The sequence below is a fragment of the Mobula birostris genome, chromosome 8 (genome assembly GCF_030028105.1).
Source record: "Mobula birostris isolate sMobBir1 chromosome 8, sMobBir1.hap1, whole genome shotgun sequence".
NCBI classification, from domain to species: domain Eukaryota; kingdom Metazoa; phylum Chordata; class Chondrichthyes; order Myliobatiformes; family Myliobatidae; genus Mobula; species Mobula birostris.
In genome coordinates this window covers 145,577,994-145,597,435 of record NC_092377.1, presented here as the reverse complement: position 1 = coordinate 145,597,435, position 19,442 = coordinate 145,577,994, and the positions used below count along the sequence as shown (strand labels likewise).

Below are 19,442 nucleotides of genomic sequence, written 5' to 3'. Positions count from 1 at the left end.
CAACTTAGGTTCCCACCGTCTGTCAATCCGGTTTAACCCCTCCCGCGTTCAAATTGTGAACCTTCCTACAAGGGCTTTGGTGTCTTTGCTGTTGTACAGCATCGCACCTTTGTACATGGATTGCAGCTGCCCCAGAAAAACGCCTAATAACCAACATCTCTAAAGCCTCCCGACTGCACCAACTGCTGACACGTGCAATGATCTGCACTCTCTTTCAATTATATACCTCAGTAGTTTATGCTACAGGCAGGAAGCTTCCAATGACAAACCCGGAGTTCATATTTTTAACTTCTGCCTGAGTCACAGAATTCTGTTTGAAGATCTAGAAATTCTTCTGTGCCAAATGATGCACGACCAATTGCTACACAACAACTCCATTAGAATGTCCTGTGCCCGTTCAGGGACGTACTTGAGCCTGGGACCAGTAGACAAATATCATTCAGGATTCTGTTTTAGGACCACAGAGACAGCTTCCTGTACCTCTGCTTTAAGAAATTCCTATCGCCTCAGCACCCCACGATTAAACAGTGAGAGACTGTATTGCTCCTTCAGCCTGCTGCTACTATTTTTCCTGAGGGGACACCGCAACTCAACTCTTAAATGATACTTTCATATCTGGGTAGCCCTGGGGATTCATTCAATGCTTCCCTTTGGGTTACCCATTTATATGGCTGACTGTCTCCCTACAAAATTCTCTAACTCCTGTATGACGATTAGTGGGCTCAGTGCTACTCCAGGCCAATCATTCTTCCTCACAGGAACAACAACTGTACACACCTTTTGCAGACAGAGTCGTGGGGACATTTGACTGCCCGCTGATTCTACATAACTGGCAGAAGAATCACACTCTATTGAATGCTCATCGAATAATATAAGAAGACTGGAAATCAACATAGAAACAAAGAACACCGTTAACACATACAGACCATTCGGCCTACAAAACTGTGCCGAACATATCCTTACCTTAGAAATTACCCAGGGTAACCCATAGCTCTCTACTTGTCTAATTTCAAGTACCTATTCAGGAGTCTCTTAATAGACCCTGTCGTTTCCGCCTCCACCACCGCCGATGGCAACCCATTCCACGCACTCACCACTCTCTGCATAAAAAAAAACCTTACCCCTGACATGTTCTCTGTATCTATTTCCAAGCACCTTAAAACTATGCCCTCTCGTGCTAGCCATCTCAGCCCGGAGGAAAAACCTCTGACTATCCACATGATCAATTCCTCTCATCAGCTTGTACATTCTATCAGGTCACCTCGCATCCTCCGTCGCTTCAAGGAGAAAAGGCCCAGTTAACTCAACCTATTCTCATAAGGCATGCTCCAAAATTCAGGCAACATCCTAGTAAATCTCTTCTGCATCCTTTCTATGGTTTCCACATCCTTCCTGTAGTGAGGCGACAAGAACTGAGCACAGTACAGGTGCTCCAAGTGGGGTCTGACCAGGGTCCTATATAGCTGCAATATTACCCCTTGGCTCTTAAACTCAATCTCACGATTGATGAAAGCCAATGCACCGTATGCCTTCTTAACCACAGAGTCAACCTGTGCAGCAGCTTTGAGTGTCCTGTGGACTCGGATCCCATGATTCCTCTAATCCTACACACTGTGAAGAGTCATACCATTAATGCTATATTCTGCTATCATATTTGGCCTACCAAAATGAACCACCTCGCACTTATGTGGGTTGAAATCCATCTGCCACTTGCCAGCCATTTTTTGCATCCCGTCAAAGTCTCGTTGTAACTTCTGACAGTCCTCCTCACTACCCACAACAGCCCCAAACTTTGTTTCATCAGCAAATTTACTAACCTATTTCTCCTATTCCTCATCTAGGTAATTTATAAAAATCACGAAGAGTAAACGTTCCGTAACGGATCCCTGAAACACACTACCGGTCACAGACCTCCATGCAGAATATGACCCGTCTATAACCATGCTTCTCCTTCTGTGGACAACGTCATTTCTGGATCCACAAAGCAATGTCCCCTTGGATCCCATGCGTCCTTACTTTCCTAATGAGACTAGCAGGAGGTACCTTATAATGCTTTGCTAGAATCCATATACTCGATATCTACGGCTCTACTTTCATCAATCTGCTTAGTTACATCCTGAAAAAAATTCAATCAGGCTCGTAAGGCAAGACCTGCATTTGATAAAGCCATGCCGACTATACTTAATCGTATTATGCCTCTCGAAATGTTCATAAATCCTGCCTCTCAGCAACTTCTCCATCAATTTACCAACCCCTCAAGTAAGACTCACTGTCTATAATTTCCTGGGCTATCTCTACTCCATTTCTTGAATGAGGGAACAACATCCGTAACCCTTCAATCCTCCAGAACCTCTTGCGTCCACATTGGTGATGCAAAGATCATCGCCAGAGGCTCAGTAATCTCTCCATTCGCTTCCCACAGTTGCCTGGGATACATTCTGTCTCGTCCCAGTGACTTATCCAACCTGATGCTTTCCAAAAGCTCCAGGACATCCTCTTCCTTAATAGATACATGCTGAAGGGTTTCAGTCCGCTGTAAGTAATCCCTACAATCGCCAATATCGTTTTCCATAGTGAATGCTATCGCAAAGTACTCATTAACAGAACGAAACAAGCAACTTAACTTCGGTTTGCATTGCTGTTTTTTGTCCTTTTCCTGAAGTTTGATAGTTTCAGAGTGCACTGTTCAACCCAGCAGCCGCTAATTCACCTCCAAGTCGTCACGATGAAAATGGTTGCCTCGATACTGCGGGTCTTCCATACTTTCACCTTAAACCAGTGCTTACTACAAACAAGCTTCCCAGCGGTTCAGATTCCCCATCTCGGCTGCATATTGTCTCTTATTCGCCATTGTACATCGCATTGGAAGCTCGTTTATCTCCCTCCACCGCAGGAGTTTGGAAAATAATTTGATATGCATCAGGTTCTCTAATCAGAAAAGAAAATGGGAAGAACGATGCATCTGTGAATGGTGTGTGTTTCTGTGTGTGTGTGGGGGGGCGGTGGGGGTTGGGGTGGGGTAATGTGGTGGGGGTGATAATGAGCTTTCACTAGGATGAGTGCCAGGATGAGCGAGTGGGAATATTTTGAAATACATATTCCTGAGAATTAGAGGATCATCTAAAGAAGAGAAGGGATACTGAGAGCACACAATTATCGAACTATCATACATTACTGGAAAAAAAAAGAAAGCATACTGGAGGAGCATCGAGAGATAAAACGTCATTAAGTTTTTAGTCCTTTTGATGGAAATAACCTAACAGATTTGTCGTGACAACGAACGATATTGATCGATAAAGCAGACAAGAAAACAAAGTTGATTTTTTTTTTTTTGGTGAAAGTCGGAGTCGGGAGAAGATCGCTGACTAAATGTCCAAAGTTTCCAACTGCATGATATTGGGAAAGAGGTAGATATGTAATGTGGTCTCCGAGAAAGCCCACCGAATCAGAAATAGTCTTTGCAATGATCTGAATAGCCTACTCCTGGGCAGTTAGCTTCTATGACTGAATGTTTTCTTTAGGATGTAGATACCGCGTCGTTGTATCATTGCTCATTGCTTCCTCAGAAGATGAACACATCAGTTCCATTAATGGACACGTCCTTTCCTATTGGTGCGATTCAACAAATTGTAATTCACGCGTCTATTGAGAGAATAACGATTGGATGCTGAGAGGGAAATATTGAATACTCAAAAGCATTCTCGAAGAACCTGCTTTCAGATCAATTATTCAGTTACTGATGTGCCTTTTCCTTGAACATACAGGACCGATAGCTCTAAATGACGACCGACAGGTTACCATTGACTATCTTGGCACTGATGGCGTTGAAGATCTGGAATTGTGAGTTCTTTAAACACATTCAAAATATTAGATGATCTGTTGATATGCTCATTATCATTAATGTCCAATGTCGCGTAATTTCATAACACTGTTACAGAAAATTGAGTGAAATGGAAAGTAAAACAGTAAATAAAAGTTCCTCTTCCACTTCCCTCTTTGTGATAAATCAATGTTGATATAGTAGACAAAAAGGAATTAAACATATCTGGCGCCCTGCGAATTTCGTGACGAAACCAATGTTTCATGTTCTTCAAAATTTGCAGTGTACTGGTTGAATAGATCAGGAATAGGCCGATTTGTTTCCAAGAAATGACGACGGATACGCTACGGTGAAATTTGGTATTGAATTTGCAGTTTTTGTTACCCTTCTAGAAGCAATTTTTCATTTCTATCATTTGCAGCATAAGTGCTTCTATGAATTACATGGAGTTCCGTTGAGTTTCTGTCAAATACTTCACTGCAAAATTGCAGCGAAAGGTAGATGAATTGTTTCGGCTCGAAAAATTTCGCTTTAGAAAACAGTCGGCTGCTGTCATCTTATAGTCTAATCAAATTATTAATCCATCTTGGAGAGTGGTCGCACTTGGGAAACAGCCAGTCAGATTTCACAGTATATCGTTCAGTGAATGCGAGCAGCAACCAAAGTTACAGCTGCTGCTCTTGTCTAACGCTGGTACTCATTCCTATCGCTGGTAATTATCAGTTCTTTCAAAACATTATGCTGCACAATCGGGTGAACAAGCATATCTAGTTCATTTAGTCTCAGCTTTTGGAAATTATTTTCATATTTTACATTATTGAAATAATTCTGGAATACAATGAGTTTGATTGGTATCTTCAATGAAATGATATTTTGTATTTTGTATTTTTGTGCGGCCGGAGAGAAGCTCCCAGCATTTTTCTTGTTACATTGCAAGTATGCGAGAACTTGCTGTTCTACATTCCTTTTCTTCTCCAGGTTAAACTTCTAGTGCAAATTTCAATGGGAAAATGTTTTCTTTATCTCTTTTTACGTTATGTAAAACGTTTAATGCGTTACTGCTGTATAGTGGAAGAAAAAACATGAGAAAATCGGTGTGCAGTGAAGGGCAAAGGAAATTAACGAAGCAAAACGTCTCTGTTTCTCTTGACGCAGATACATACTAATCTGCCGCGTGTTCTTGACTTTAATCTCGTTTACTGAATACTTGTTTGATATTTATTTAAGAAATGAATGCAATACAAATTTTGTTCAGAATTTCTGATTAAGCTAATAAGTATGTAAACTGAATATTGATAGATTTTGCATACTTTTGAATATTCATTAACACTGAAGTATACTCTCTCCTCGACTCTTTAAATGGAAGCAAATTATTATTATTTTTTTTCTCGATGGAAATAATGACGACTTAATTTCTCTCTCGGAAAATATGGTTAGATGGTCACCCATACACAAACGCTCGCTTCGGACTTCCAGTCTGTGCCGAGTGGGAAACACTAACTTACAATTGAATCCTATTTTAAGATTTCCTTCTTTCTAAATATCCACCAATAGATTCTCCCAATTACCAACATACCGGATGGTAGATTGCCTCCAGGGTGCCGGAGTCTGGGATATCTCTGATTGAGTCCTGAGCATTCTGAAGTGGGAGGCAGAGCAATCACAAGTGGTGGTTCATATAAGTACCAATGACATAGGTAGGGCAAGTTATGAGATTCCACATAGGGATTTCAGTGAGTTAGGTGCTCAGTTAATGGCCAGGTCCTCTTGGTTTGTGAACTCAGGAAGGCTATCCGTACCACGTGTAAGTGAGGCCAGAACTGGAAATATTAAGCAATTTATTACATTGCTAATGAATTTGTTTTGGAAAGAGGGCATGCATTATTTGGATCTTTGGGATCTCTTCCAGAGAAAATCGGACCTATACAGAAGGGACGGCTTACCTTGAACAGGAGGGTGTTAATAACCTAGCGGGGACGATTGTTCATGATGCATGTTGGGCCTTAAACTAGAATTGCATTGTGGTGGCAACCTGAGTATTAGAACAGTCAGTGGAGTTGTTGTGGTGGGAGATGTTGGTATGACCTCAGACAAAATTAGCATTCAAAAAGTTGACCGTGGTGCTACGAGTGTCCTGAGCTACGTGTATTCCAATGCTATGAATTTCATACGAAAATCCGATGATAGTGCTGATGATGGTTTCCAAATAGAGGCAATGTGTAGTGAGAAGAGGCTGTTACCAGGGCAAAATTGCAGAAAACAAGATGAGTTGGAACTTAAAAGCAGGACAAAATCTGGAAGGGTAAATACAGCACTGAAGGTGTCATATCTGAATGCAGGTAGAATCAGTTAAATGGACTTGCAGCACAATTTCAGATTGGCAAGTCTGATATTGTAGACATCGCAGAATGATGGATGAATGCAGATTATAGCTGGGAGTTAAATGTACAAGGGTACATATTGTAAGGATAGGCAGGAGGGCAGAGACAACGACGTGGCTCTGACGATAACATAGGAAACCGAGCATTATAAAGCGCTGAAATCGGATCAGAAGATGTTAACTAATTGTGGATAGAGCTAAAGATCTGCAAGGGTAAAATGAGCCTGATGAGAGTTGCATTGAGGTAGTGATAAGGATGTAACCTACACATTTCAAGGGGATGTAGCAAATACATGACAAAAGGATAAAATTGTCATGGTCATGGGTAATTTCAATTTGCAGGTAGACTGGGAAAATTACGTTTGTGCCGGAATATAGAAGGGAAAATTTATCTAGTGCCTACGAGAGGGTTTTTTTTTTTTTAGAGCAGGTCATAATTGAGCCCACTTAGTGATCAGCTATTCAGGAATGTGTTTTGTGCGATGAACTGCAGTTTATCAGAGAGCTTGAAGAAAAAGAATACTCGGGGATAAGGGATCATAATATAGCCGAATTTCCCTGAACTTTAAGAAGGGGGAGTTAAATTCAGATGAATAAGTATTACAGTGGATTAAAGGGAATTACAGAAGCATGAGAGTAGATGGCCAGATTTAATTGGAAAATAACAATGGCAGGACGGCCGGCAGCGTATAGAGGTCCGATACTTCTGGAAGCAATTCGGAAGACACAGAAGAAATATGTCCCGCAGAGGAAAAAAGGAAGAAGAAAGAGATGGCTGAAGGGATTGTGGAGGCATTAGTAATGGTCATGCATCGATAACCAGACTCTGGCAAGATTCTGGAAGACCGATACTTTGCAAAAGTCAGTCCATGTTTCAAAAAAGGAGAGGAGCAGAAGAAAGGAAACTATTGGACTGTTAGCTGGCCTCAGTGGTTGGGAAGATGTTCGTGTCCATTATTAAGGTTGTGGTTTCAGGGTAATAAAATAGTCGGCAGTCGGCATAGTTCATCAGGAGAAAATCTTGCCCTACAAACCTATTGGAACTCTTTGTAGAAATAGCAAGGAGGATAGATAACGGAGAAACGTTGATGTTTTGTGTTTGGATTTTTAGAAGGCCTTTGGCAAGGTGCCACACATGAGGCTGCATAATAAGTTAGGAGCCCATGGATTTACGGGAAATAATTTAGCATGGAGAAATCAAGAGGGAAAGTGTAGACATAAATACATTTTATGGCTGGCTGCCGGTGACTTTGGTATTCCACAGGGGACTGTGTTCGGATCGTTTATTTTTACGTTTAATGCCAATGATTTGGATGATGGTATTGATAGTTTAATTGCAGTTTGCAGATGATATGAATATAGTTGATGAGGCAGGTAGTTTTGAGGAAGCAGAGAGGTTACAGATGGTCTTCGGTGGATGCGAAGTATGGGTAAAGATATGGCAAATGGAATTACGTATCCAGAAGTGTATAACTCGTGAAATTTGCTAGAACAAATGAAAAGGCTGACTATTTTCGAATTGAAAAGAAAAGATGGAAAAATAATGGGGGCGCAAAAGGTGAATTTGCAGGCTGAGTATGTGGTGAGGAAGGGAACTGCTATATTAGCACTCATTTCAAGAGAACTGGAATATAAAAGCAACAATCTAATGGTGAGAATTTATACAGCAAAGGAGATGCCTTACTTGGAGTATTGTGAGCATTTCTGGCCCTTATCTTCGGAAGGATGTGCTGAAGCTGCAAAGGGCTCTAAGGAGGTTTAAGATCATTCCAGGGTTGAACGAGTTTGTTGGCTCTGAGGGTGTGTTCACTATAATAGAGAAGAAATTGCTCTGACCTAATTGAAAATCGTCAAGTACAGAGAGGCCCTGATGGAGTGGATGAGTAGAGAATGTTTCCAGTCCTGGGAAAGTCAAAGACCCGAAGGTACAGCCTCAGAATATAGGGGCGTCCTTTTAAATAGCATATGAAGGGGAATCTATTTTTCCACGAGTATGGCGAATCTATGGAATTCTTTGTCACATGCAGCTGTGGAAGCAAAGTCGTGATGTATATTAAAGACAGAGCTTGTTATATTCTTCATTGGTCAGGACATGAAGGGACATAGGGAAACGGGAAGAGTCTGGTGTTGAGATGGATTTGATGAAATGGAGGAACACACTCGATGGGCCAAATATCTTCATTCTGCTCTTATGTCTTATGCCAGTTCCCAGTTAACTTTAAATTATACTCTATCAGGGAAATGGGGAAAGCCCAAGTTTCAAATGGAGTACATGCTAATCCACTGAGGGTGAACTTGAGCTTAGAACTGAAGGCCGATCACCTGTGACTGAGCGCAGTGTCACTATTAATGCAACGTACTAGAAGTACTCCTTACTTAATAATGTGTCGTTCTTCAACTGTATACTTCTAGAGACGCATACTTGTGTCTACCCGACGGTGCTATCTGCGAGATGTGCAGTGCATGTTTCCCTGTGAGCTGTTTCCCTCATTCCCTGTTTCTCCGGGTACTCTGATACCTTCCCACATTCGATGGCTTGCTGGTTTGTTGTTTAATTGGATACCATAAACAATTGCTTTGTAGAACCCTAAAGATAATGCACATGGCAGTTCATGGGATTTCGTGAGATGTAATAAATGCAGCATGAAGGAAAATAACGAGTAGAAGAACGAAACTGATTTTTCTTCGGAAATGTACTACGATTAAAGAGTTTGACAGGTTTCTTTTCTTATATTCCGCTAATAAAAAAAAAATAATAAGTTCTCTTCAATACACAGCGATGAGGTTTAAACAACAGGAAATTGCTTCAACTGTTAGGAAAAATAGAGAAATGATTACCTTTGCCTAATTGCCACATGTAGTTCAGCACAAACAGTGACATATGTTGTTTGGGTCAAATCCAATCGGCGAGGCTTGCGCTGGTCTGTGCAAAAATATCGCTACGCTCATGGCGGCAACATTGCATGCCAACAACTCACCAACCATATGCATACGTCTTTGGAATGTGGTAGGAAACTGAAGGAAGCCCACACAATCACAGAGCGAACGTGAAAACTCCTTTGAGTAGGGAAGTGTTCCTAAGCTGGCACTTTACATTGATGCGCGAGTGGGTAAGTTGCCGCTGAATTGAATAAAAAAAGCCTCGTCATTTATTTCTAGTTCTGAGGCTGACTTAATTTATAGGTATTACGACTTATGAGACATAAACCTAACATACTGAGCATCAACATTGCTTATTGACAATATAAGGATGTTGGATACTCGACTTTCTAACCCGAAGACCACAATCTGTGCGGATTGGCGATGACATTTTCTCCTCGTTGATGATGAACACTGGTGCACTTCAGGAGTGTGTGCTTAGCCCACTGCTCTACTCTCTCTGTACCCAGAAGGCAGGACAGCGACTATACATCATCCCGAGTTTGAAGAGATTTGGTATGTCAAATAAAGAAACACTCAAACACATCTATAGATGTACTGTGGACAACATTCTGTGAGGCTGCATCACAGTCTGGTATGGGACGTGGAGAGGGTGGGGAGTGGCTAGTGCACACGATCGGAATGAGCTACAGAGGATTCATAATGTAGTCGGCTTCATCTTGTATACTAGCCTACAAAATACCCAGGATATCTTCAAGAAAGGCAACGTCCATTGTTAAGGACCTCCAGCACCCAGGGCATGCCATTTTCTCACCGTTACAATCAGCTAAGAGGTACAAAATCCTGAAGGCACATACTCAGATATTCAGGAACCTCTGCTATCCGTTTTTTTTTACTGGACATTGACCCCCTTGAACACCACATCACTTTTTAAATATATATACTGCTTTCTTGCATGATTTTTAATCTATTCAGTATACGTATACTGTAATAGATTTAATATTAATATTATTTTTACTATTATTATTATTTTATTTATTTTTCTTCTATATTGGGAATTGCATTGAACTGCTGTTGCTAAGTTAACAGATTTCAGGACATTAATATCAGTGATAGTAAACCTGATTCTGATTCTGAAATAAGTTGAATAGTGTGTTTGAACTGGATCAGAGGAAATGCCGTGAAAACCGTTCACAACTTATAGCAGAGGCCTTGAATTTATGAATATAATCATGCAGTTTCCACTTGTTAAAAATCGGTTACTTGAACATAGCAATGCGTCAGGCAGTTCCTGTCACTTGAGCAGAATTGTTCGGAGCAGTCGGACTGGGAGCAACCAGTCATTTGTAATATCCGGAAATACATGAGAGGCAGCGAGCGGTGTGTGATTTAATGGATGAGTCTGCCAAAGGGAAAATATCGAGTTGTTTTGCTTTTGAATTTAAATTTATCCTGAGAATCGCAGCGGCGTCTACAGAGCCAAAAAATAAAGCAATGCAGCGGAACAAAGAGCTCGGAGGGCGGGACTGAACGTGGGAGGGAGGAGGATGTGTCGGTGGGGCAAGATGGCGGATGCGGGTGTTTTTACCTTTGATCGCTTATTAATTTCGTATTCCTTTTACCATGTCCTCCTAATACATAAGTATACCACCCCTGTAACTCCAAAGATAAATCTAATTGTACATTTCTCATTTCAGGCCGTCCAGAGCATTCTCAGACCGAGCAATCAGGTAACCTCGCTTAATTTTCACTGAGTAATGGTCTGATTTGTTGAAACTAATTGTTAAAGAGTATCTGGCTGAGAGGCATTTGCTATTCTCATGGAACGACGACAAGCACCAAACTTCATACAGGACAGTCAGCAGAGAAAGAACGTCCGTTGACTTTGTTAGTTCCTGAAAGTAAAAAAGAAGCCTCCCATTTTTTATTCCATCCTTTCAGTGCTGAGCTGACGTCGCCTGAAGGCTCAGTTCGACTCTTTCTCCAGGAAATTTCCACACCTCCATTAATGTTTAAGTTCGATTACCCGATTGATGAGGGCTAAGTACGGTGGAGGCACGGAAAGAGCAGAACATCAGTAGCTCTCCGAAGAGCAAACACTATTCAATATCCCCTATAAGCTCTGTGAGTGCGCGGCCGCGCATTTAGACTTTGTAGCCGCGGAGCTGGATTTTTTTTTTTTACATTCAAACTTTTAAATGGTGTACAGTTGTAAGGCTGTGTAAAACTTTACTTATTAGAGCAATGGTAGGTCCGCAAATCTGTAAAACAAATTAGTGGGAACATTGAAGCAGATCATCCTGTTTTCCTCGGAGACACCCATTTCTTCCCATAGAATGACCGGTTGACTCTCGGTTCTCCAGGAGTTGTCCAGCTCATTGACTAATTTCGTTATTTTAAGCAGCGTATTCGGGGTTTGCCACAGTCTGAACTCCGTGTTGATCATCACGTTGTTCATGAAGAATTATAATGTTTGAGGTGGCTTAAATCGTGGCTGACTTATGATATGTTATTTTCTGATATTTTTCAGAAATCCCAGCGTTAAGATTGGTGAATGGTGGCAGTCGATGCGCCGGGAGAGTAGAGATTCTCTACAAGCGAAACTGGTGGACTGTGGTGGGCTATTACTGGAACGATCAGGCTACAGCTGTGGCGTGTCGGGAGCTGGACTGCGGCGCCGCGCAGAAAACACTGGGCGATGCTCACTTTGGACAAGGATCCGGACCCGTTTTATATTCCAATGTTAATTGCAACGGGAGCGAGGCTACTCTGCGGGACTGTACAGCCTATGACTGGTCTGACTATGGCTACGTACATTCATACGATGTTGGCGTTATTTGCGAAGGTAAATATCAGGCTTTTATATCTGTGATCCCGCCACTTTGATGTTGTCCGGGGTGACTCCGATAGCAAATAAACGGGACGGGCCACACTTCACTTGTGATGTCGAACTAAATCTAGCTTATGTCGGGATTATTTCCGTCATGTTGGAAAAGCATTTCCTGTGATAGTACTCGTACTGTGATGTTAATAAAATAGCACCAAGTTCATGTCTAGTCTAGTGTCAGCTAAACTACTCGAAAGAGTCGCGTAACATTTGTGGCTTGAGAGACAATGATATCGTCAGGCCTGCACAGATACGGACCAGAAACGTCGAGCATTTCCGTCCCCCGCAGATGATGATTGGCGCTCTCAGCTCCTCCATAGTTTGTTGTATTTGATCCAGCATCCAGCGTTCCTATCGTTGATTAATAGCGTAATATGGCACGGAAACAGTCCTGTCCTATCGCCCTCCAAACATTTTCTATACAAGTACCACGGTAAATGTTTCTACTCCGGTCCTTTTGATTTATTTGGTAAATTGATGGAGAAGATCCTGAGAGGCAGGATTTATGAACATTTGGAGAGGTATAATATGATTAGGGTGTTGGCGCGTGGCCTAGTGGTTAAGGCGTTCGTCTGGTGATCTGAAGGTCGCTAGTTTGAACTTTGGCGAGGCTGTGTGCTATGTCCTTGAGCAAGGCACTTAACCACACATTGCTCCGCGCCGACACTGGTGCTAAGCTGTATGGGTCCTAATGCCCTTCCCTTGGACAACATCGGTGGCGTGGAGAGGGGAGACTTTCAGCATGGGCAACTGCCGGTCTTCCATACAACCTTGCCCAGGCCTGCGCCCTGGAAACCTTCCAAGGTGCCAATCCATGGTCTCACGAGAATAACGAATACCTGTTATTAATATGATTAGGAATAGTCAGAATGGCTTTGTCAAGGGCAGGTCATGCCATACGAGCCTGATTGATGTTTCTGAGGATGTGACTAAACACATTGATAAAAGAAGAGCAGTAGATGTAGTGTATATGGATTTCGGCAAGTCATTTGATAAGGTACCCCATGCAAGGCTTATTGAGAAAGTAAGGAGGCATGGGATCCAAGGGCTCATTGCTTTGTGAATCCAGAACTGGCTTGCCCACAGAAGGCAAACAGTGGCTGTAGACGCGTCATGTTCTGCATGGAATTCGGTCACCAGTGAAGTGCCTCAGGCATCTGTTCTGGGACCCTTACTCTTCGTGATTTTTATAAATGACTTGGATGAGGAAGTGGAGTGATGGGATAGTATGTTTGCTGACCACACAGAACTTGGTGGTGTTGTAGATAGTTTGGAGTGCTGTCCGAGATTAAAGCGGGACATTGATAGGATGCAAAACTGGGCTGAGTAGTGGCAGATGGAGTTCAACCCAGACAATTGTGAAGTGGTTCATTTTAGTAGGTCAGGACAGTTAACATCTTAGTCGACGTGTATTTTGTAACTCTAGTAGGTCAAATATGATGGCAGAATATAGCCATAATGGTAAGACTCTTGGCAAAATGGATGATCGGAGGGATCTACCACTGTAGCCATTCCCCTGAATAATAAGGTTACCGTCCTGGATACTGTCGGCGGGGACGACCGACCAGGTGCAATTCACGGTGGCAGGGCCTCCGGCATTGAGTCTGACCCTGTGGTGCAGAAGGGTGGGACGGAAAAGAGGAGAGCTGTCGTCATTGGAGACTCTATATTCAGGGGAGCAGACAGGAGATTTTGTGGACGTGAGAAGGACACCGGCATGGTTTGTTGCCTCCCGGGTGCCAGGGTCCGGGATGTCTCTGACCGGGTGCACGACATCCTGGTACGAGAGGGAAAGCAACCAGAAGTTGTGATACATGTTGGTACCTACGACGTAGGCAGGAAGAGGGATGAGGTCCTGATGTGTGAGTTTCGGGAATTAGGCAGAAGGCTGAAGAACAGGACCTCGAGGGTGACGTTCTCAGGATTGCTGCCAGTGTTACGTGACAGAGATGGTAAGAATTGGAGGAGATGGCAGTTGAATGCGTGGCTGAAGAATTGGTGCAGGGAGCAGGGTTTTAGATTTTTAGATAATTGGGATCTCTTCTGGGGAAGGTGGGACCTGTACAGATTGGATGGGTTGCACCTGAACTGGAGGTGGAGAAATATCCTTGCAGGTAGGTTTGCTAGCATGGTTCGGGAGGGTTTAAACTAATTTGCGAGGGGGATGGGACCCAGAGTGATAGAGCAGTGAAAGAAGTGCATGCAGTAAAGCTAGATCTAACATACAGAGAGGCTTTGAGGAAAGAGAAGCGGAATAAACGGTGTAAAGACAGTAAGGTAGAAGGGCTGAAATGTGTGTACCTCAATGCAAGAAGCATCAGGACCAAAGGTGATGAACTGAGAGCTTGGATACATACATGGAATTATGATGTAGTGGCCATTATAGAGACTTGGCTGGCACCAGGGCAGGGATGGATTCTCGATATCCCTAGATTTCAGTGCTTTAAAAGGGATAGAGAGGGCGGAAAAAGGGGAGGAGTGGTGGCATTACTGGTCAGGGATACTATTAACAGCTACAAAAAGGGGTGGGTAATGTAGCAGGATCCACTTTTGAGTCAATATGGGTGGAAGTCAGGAACAGGAAGGGAGCGGTTACTCAACTGGGGGTATTCTATAGGCCCCTGGTAGCAGCAGAGATACAGAGGAGCAGATTGGGAGGCAGATTTTGCAAAGGTGCAAAAATAACAGGGTTATTATCATGGGTGACTTTAACTTCACTAATAATGATTGGCACCTGATTGGTTCCAAGGGTTTAGATGGGGCAGAATTTGTTAAGTGTGTCCAGGATGGATTGCTGTCACAGTATGTGGACAGGCCGACCAGGGGAATGCCATACTAGATCTAGTACTGGGTAATGAACCGGCTCAGGTCACGGATCTCTCAGTGGGTGAGCATCTGGGGGACAGTGACCACCGCACCCTGGCCTTTATAATTAACATGGAAAAGGATATAATCAAAGAGGACAGGAAAATGTTTAATTGGGGAAAGGCAAATTATGAGACTATAAGGCTAGAACTTGCGGGTGTGAATTGGGATGATGTTTTTGCAGGGAAATGTACTATGGACATGTGGTCGATCTTTAGAGATCTCCTGCGGGATGTAAGGGACAAATTTGTCCCGGTGAGGAAGATAAAGAATGGTAGGGTGAAAGAACCATGGGTGACAAGTGAGGTGGAAAATCTAGTCAGGAGGAAGAAGGCAGCATACATGACGTTTAGGAAGCAAGGATCAGATGGGTCTATTGAGGCATACAGGGAAGCAAGAAATGAGCTTAAGGAGGGGCTGAGAAGAGCAAGAAGGGGGCATGAGAAGGCCTTGGCGAGTAGGGTGAAGGAAAACCCCAAGGCATTCTTCAATATTTGAAGAAAAAAAGGATGACAGGAGTGAAGGTAGGACCGATTAGAGATAAAGGTGGGAAGATGTGCCTGGAGGCTTTGGAACTGAGCGAGGTCCTCAATGAATACTTCTCTTCGGTATTCACCAATGAGAGGGAACTTGATGATGGTGAGGACAATATGAGTGAGGTTGACGTTTCGGAGCATGCTGATATTAAGGGAGAGGAGGTGTTGGAGTTGTTAAAAATACATTAGGACAGAAGTCCCCGGGGCCTGATGGAATATTCCCCAGGCTGCTCCACGAGACGAGAGAGGATATTGCTGAGCCTCTGGCTATGATCTTTATGTCCTCGTTGTCCACGGGAATGGTACCGGAGCATTGGAGGGAAGCGAATGTTTTTCCCTTGTTCAAAAAAGGTAGTAGGGATAGTCCGGGTAATTATAGACCAGTGAGCCTTACGTCTGTGGTGGGAAAGCTGTTGGAAAAGATTCTTAGAGATAGGATCTATAGGCATTTAGAGAATCATGGTCTGATCATAGACAGTCAGCATGGCTTTGTGAAAGGCAGATCGTGGCTAACAAGCCTGAGAGAGTTACTTGAGGAGGTGACCAGGCATATAGATGAGGGTAGTGCAGAGGATGTGATCTAAAAGGAATTTAGTAAGGCATTTGACAAGGTTCCACACGGTAGGGGGCTTATTCAGAAAGTTAGAAGGCATGGGATCCAGGAAAGTTTGGCCAGGTGGATTCAGAATTGGTTTGCTGCAAAAGTCAGAGGGTGGTGGTGGACGGAGAACATTGAGATTGGAGGATTGTGACTAGTGGTGTCCCACAAGGATCTGTTCTGGGAACTCTACTTTTCGTGATTTTTATTAACTACCTGGATCTGGGGTAGAAGGGTGGGTTGGTAAGTTTCCTGACGACACAAAGGTTGGTTGTGTTGTAGATAGTATAGAGGATTGTCAAAGATTGCAGAGAGACATTGATAGGATGCAGACGTGGGCTGAGAAGTGGCAGACGGAGTTCAACCCGGAGAAGTGTGAGGTTGTACACTTTGGAAGGACAAACTCCAAGGCAGTGTGCAAAGTAAATGGCAGGATACTTGGTAGTGTGGAGGAGCAGAGGGATCTCGGGGTACATGTCCACAGATCCCTGAAATTTGCCTTACAGGTGGATAGGGTAGTTAGGAAAGCTTATGGGGTGTTAGCTTTCATATGTCGAGGGATAGAGTTTAAGAGTCGCGATGTAATGATGCAGCTCTATTAAACACTGGTTAGGCCGCTCTTGGAGTATTGTGTCCAGTTCTGGTCACCTCACTATATGAGGGATGTAGAAGCATTGGAAAGGGTACAGAGGAGATTTATCAGGATGCTGCCTGGTTTAGAAAGTATGCATTATGATCCGAGTTTAAGGGAGCTAGGGCTTTACTCTTTGGAGAGAAGGAGAATGAGAGGAGACATGATAGAGGTGTACATGATAATAAGAGGAACAGACAGAGTGGATAGCCAGAGCCTCTTCCCCAGGGCATCACTGCTCAATACAAGAGGACATGGCTTTATTGTAAGGGGTGGGAAGTTCAAGGGGGATATTAGAGGAAGGTTTTTTTTTACTCAGAGAGTGGTTGGTGCGTGGAATGCACTGCCTGAGTCAGTGGTGGAGGCAGATACATTAGTGAAGTTTAAGAGACTACTAAACAGGTATATGGTGTGGGTTTATATGGGAGGCAGGGTTTGAGGGTCGGCACAACATTGTGGGCCGAAGGGCCTGTACTGAGCTGTACTGTTCTATGTCTATTTCTATGTCTGTCTTGGGGTCAGAGTCCATAGGACACTAAAAGCAGCTGCGCAGGTTGACTCTGTGGTTAAGAAGGCGTACGGTATGTTGGTCTTTAACAATCATTGAGCTGAATTTAGGAGCCGAGAGGTAATGTTGCAGCAATACAGTATAGGACCCTGGTCAGACCACACTTTGAGTACTTTGCTCAGTTCTGGTCGCTTCACTACAGGGAGGATGTGGAAGCCATAGAGAGAGTGCAGAGGAGATGTACGAGGATGTTGACTGGATTGGGGAGATGCCCTATGAGAATAGCCTGAGTGAACTAGGCCTTTTCTCCTTGGAGCGACGGCGGATGAGAGGTGACCTGATAGAGGTGTATATGATGATGAGAGGCATTGATCAAGTGGATAATCAGAGGCTTTTACCCCCAGGCTTAAATGGTTGCCACAGGAGGACACAAGTTTAAGGTGTTGGGGAGTAGGTACATAGGAGATGTCGGGGTAAGTTTTTTTTTACTCAGAGAGTGGTGAGTGCGTGGAATGGGCTGCCGGCTACGGTGGTGGAGGCGGATACGATAGGGTCTTTTAGGAAACTTTTAGATAGGCACATGGAGCTTCGTAAAATAGAGGACTATAGGTAAGCCGAATAATTTCTCAGGTAGGGACATGGTCGGCACAGCTCTGTGGGACGAATGGCCTGTATTGTGCTGTAGGTTTCCTATGTTTCTCTGTTCTATGTTCTATTTCATCTCTCACGTTAAACATAGGTTTCCATTTTTTAATGCTCTTTCCCTAAATGCCGAGAGTTTCTCTTCCCTGACAGATGATGCTCATGCCGCCGAAATGCTCCCCGTTCCGGCATTTCGAACTGTTTATTAGTAGAGTGATGCAGCATGTAAACAGTTCTCCGCTCTCCCGCCCCCTCAAAGAAAGGAGACAAAAATCGTTCATGACAAGCAATATGACAATCTGCGTCAGTTTGACCACATGAGTTCCAATATCCATCAAAACAATTCCTATTTTTTAGCTGTCAAAATAGCTTTCAAATATTGCCATTTTACCTGCCTCAGCCACTTCCTCTTGCTGGTCACCGTCAACAGACCGACATTTAGATGAGGAGTTTGCACCTCAAGTTCTTGAAAAACATCTCCTATCTCCGCTAAACATATGCTTTTAGGTTTTAATAAATTATTTCTGAAAGTAAATAACGCTTATTTGTCGCACTCATGCTTTACGGGCGATACATTTCCTATGACAGCACGCTAGTTTTACAGCTCAACAGTTGCCATAGCTCAACTGTATGCTGAGTGCAATACCGCAGTGCGTATTGCTGGGAATCCTTCGCGTTTGACAGGGATAGATCTTCGCATGATTTGCATCCGACAGCTCAAGCATGCGTTAAGATATTTGTGGGACATTTGAATTGTTAATGATTGTGTTTGTTTTCCATAAAATGTAATGCAGTCATTCATGTCAGCGTTGCTTAATTATAAAAATCATCTTTTAATGAAATTGTTGAAATTATAGAGGTTGCTGGGCAAACCATGGCTCACCTCATCCATGCCTTCTCACAAAGTGCGCAAAGCGTTTGGACTCGGGACAATGATATTTGTACGCATCAGATGAGGGAAAACTAGAAATGGAGTTGCGAATTATGTTATTGGTCATAGCTTTTTTGTGGAGTAATCATGCTTCACTAAATCATTTTAGTGGTTGAGGAGTAGCTGAGAATATTAATGGAACACACAAATAAACTTTGGTAATGCTTTTTCATGTTTTCGCATGGTAATCTCTAGAAAGTTCAAGCGCCTGGTGTCCAAACTGAGCTGGCTAATTAGTTGCATAATGTACTGCAAGACAAGAAACCGATAGAAGAATGACTTTCTTGTCAGAAAACTTGACCAGCAGTGTATCGCAGACATTGTTGTTCTAAATTTTGTTTTGCGTCACATATATACTGTAACACTGACTTTGACTTATATGCGGATGTTTTGATAAGTATATTTAGATGACAGGCAAAATATGGACGGAAAGAATGTTGAGGATTCTTGATGTACAGAAAGTTGTTGCAGTTCGAATGCTCTTGATACCTTTAATTTGCAAAGGAGATGACAGTGAGCCAAAGATGGCATATGGCTTTTTTGCCTTCTAGGTGACATTGGAACGAAGAAGATTTGAGTCGTCATGACATAAGAATATTAAACGCTCGTTAGGCTACACATAGAACATTGTCTGCAGTTCTGTTACCTATTTGGTAAGAAGCATAAGACTTTGCTAGAGGACGAGAAAAGGGGATGAATGAAAATTTTCGCTGAAAGAGTGGATTTTAGTTATGTAGACTGGATACACTCGATGCTTGAGGCCC

General features: G+C 43.1%; 1 protein-coding gene across 2 annotated transcripts in view; it reads left to right on the top strand.

Moving 5' to 3' along the window:
• Positions 1–3,759: 3,759 nt before the first annotated feature.
• The window catches only part of LOC140201805 (scavenger receptor cysteine-rich domain-containing protein DMBT1-like), a 42,470-nt gene continuing 26,787 nt past the window's right edge, over positions 3,760–19,442 (top strand). For both annotated transcript variants that reach the window (XM_072266494.1, XM_072266492.1), the window contains exons 1-3: positions 3,760–3,840; positions 10,778–10,810; positions 11,611–11,925. In XM_072266494.1, coding sequence (XP_072122595.1) covers positions 3,780–3,840; positions 10,778–10,810; positions 11,611–11,925 — 409 coding nt within the window. In that variant the 5' untranslated portion in view covers positions 3,760–3,779. The remainder of the gene's footprint in view (positions 3,841–10,777; positions 10,811–11,610; positions 11,926–19,442) is intronic.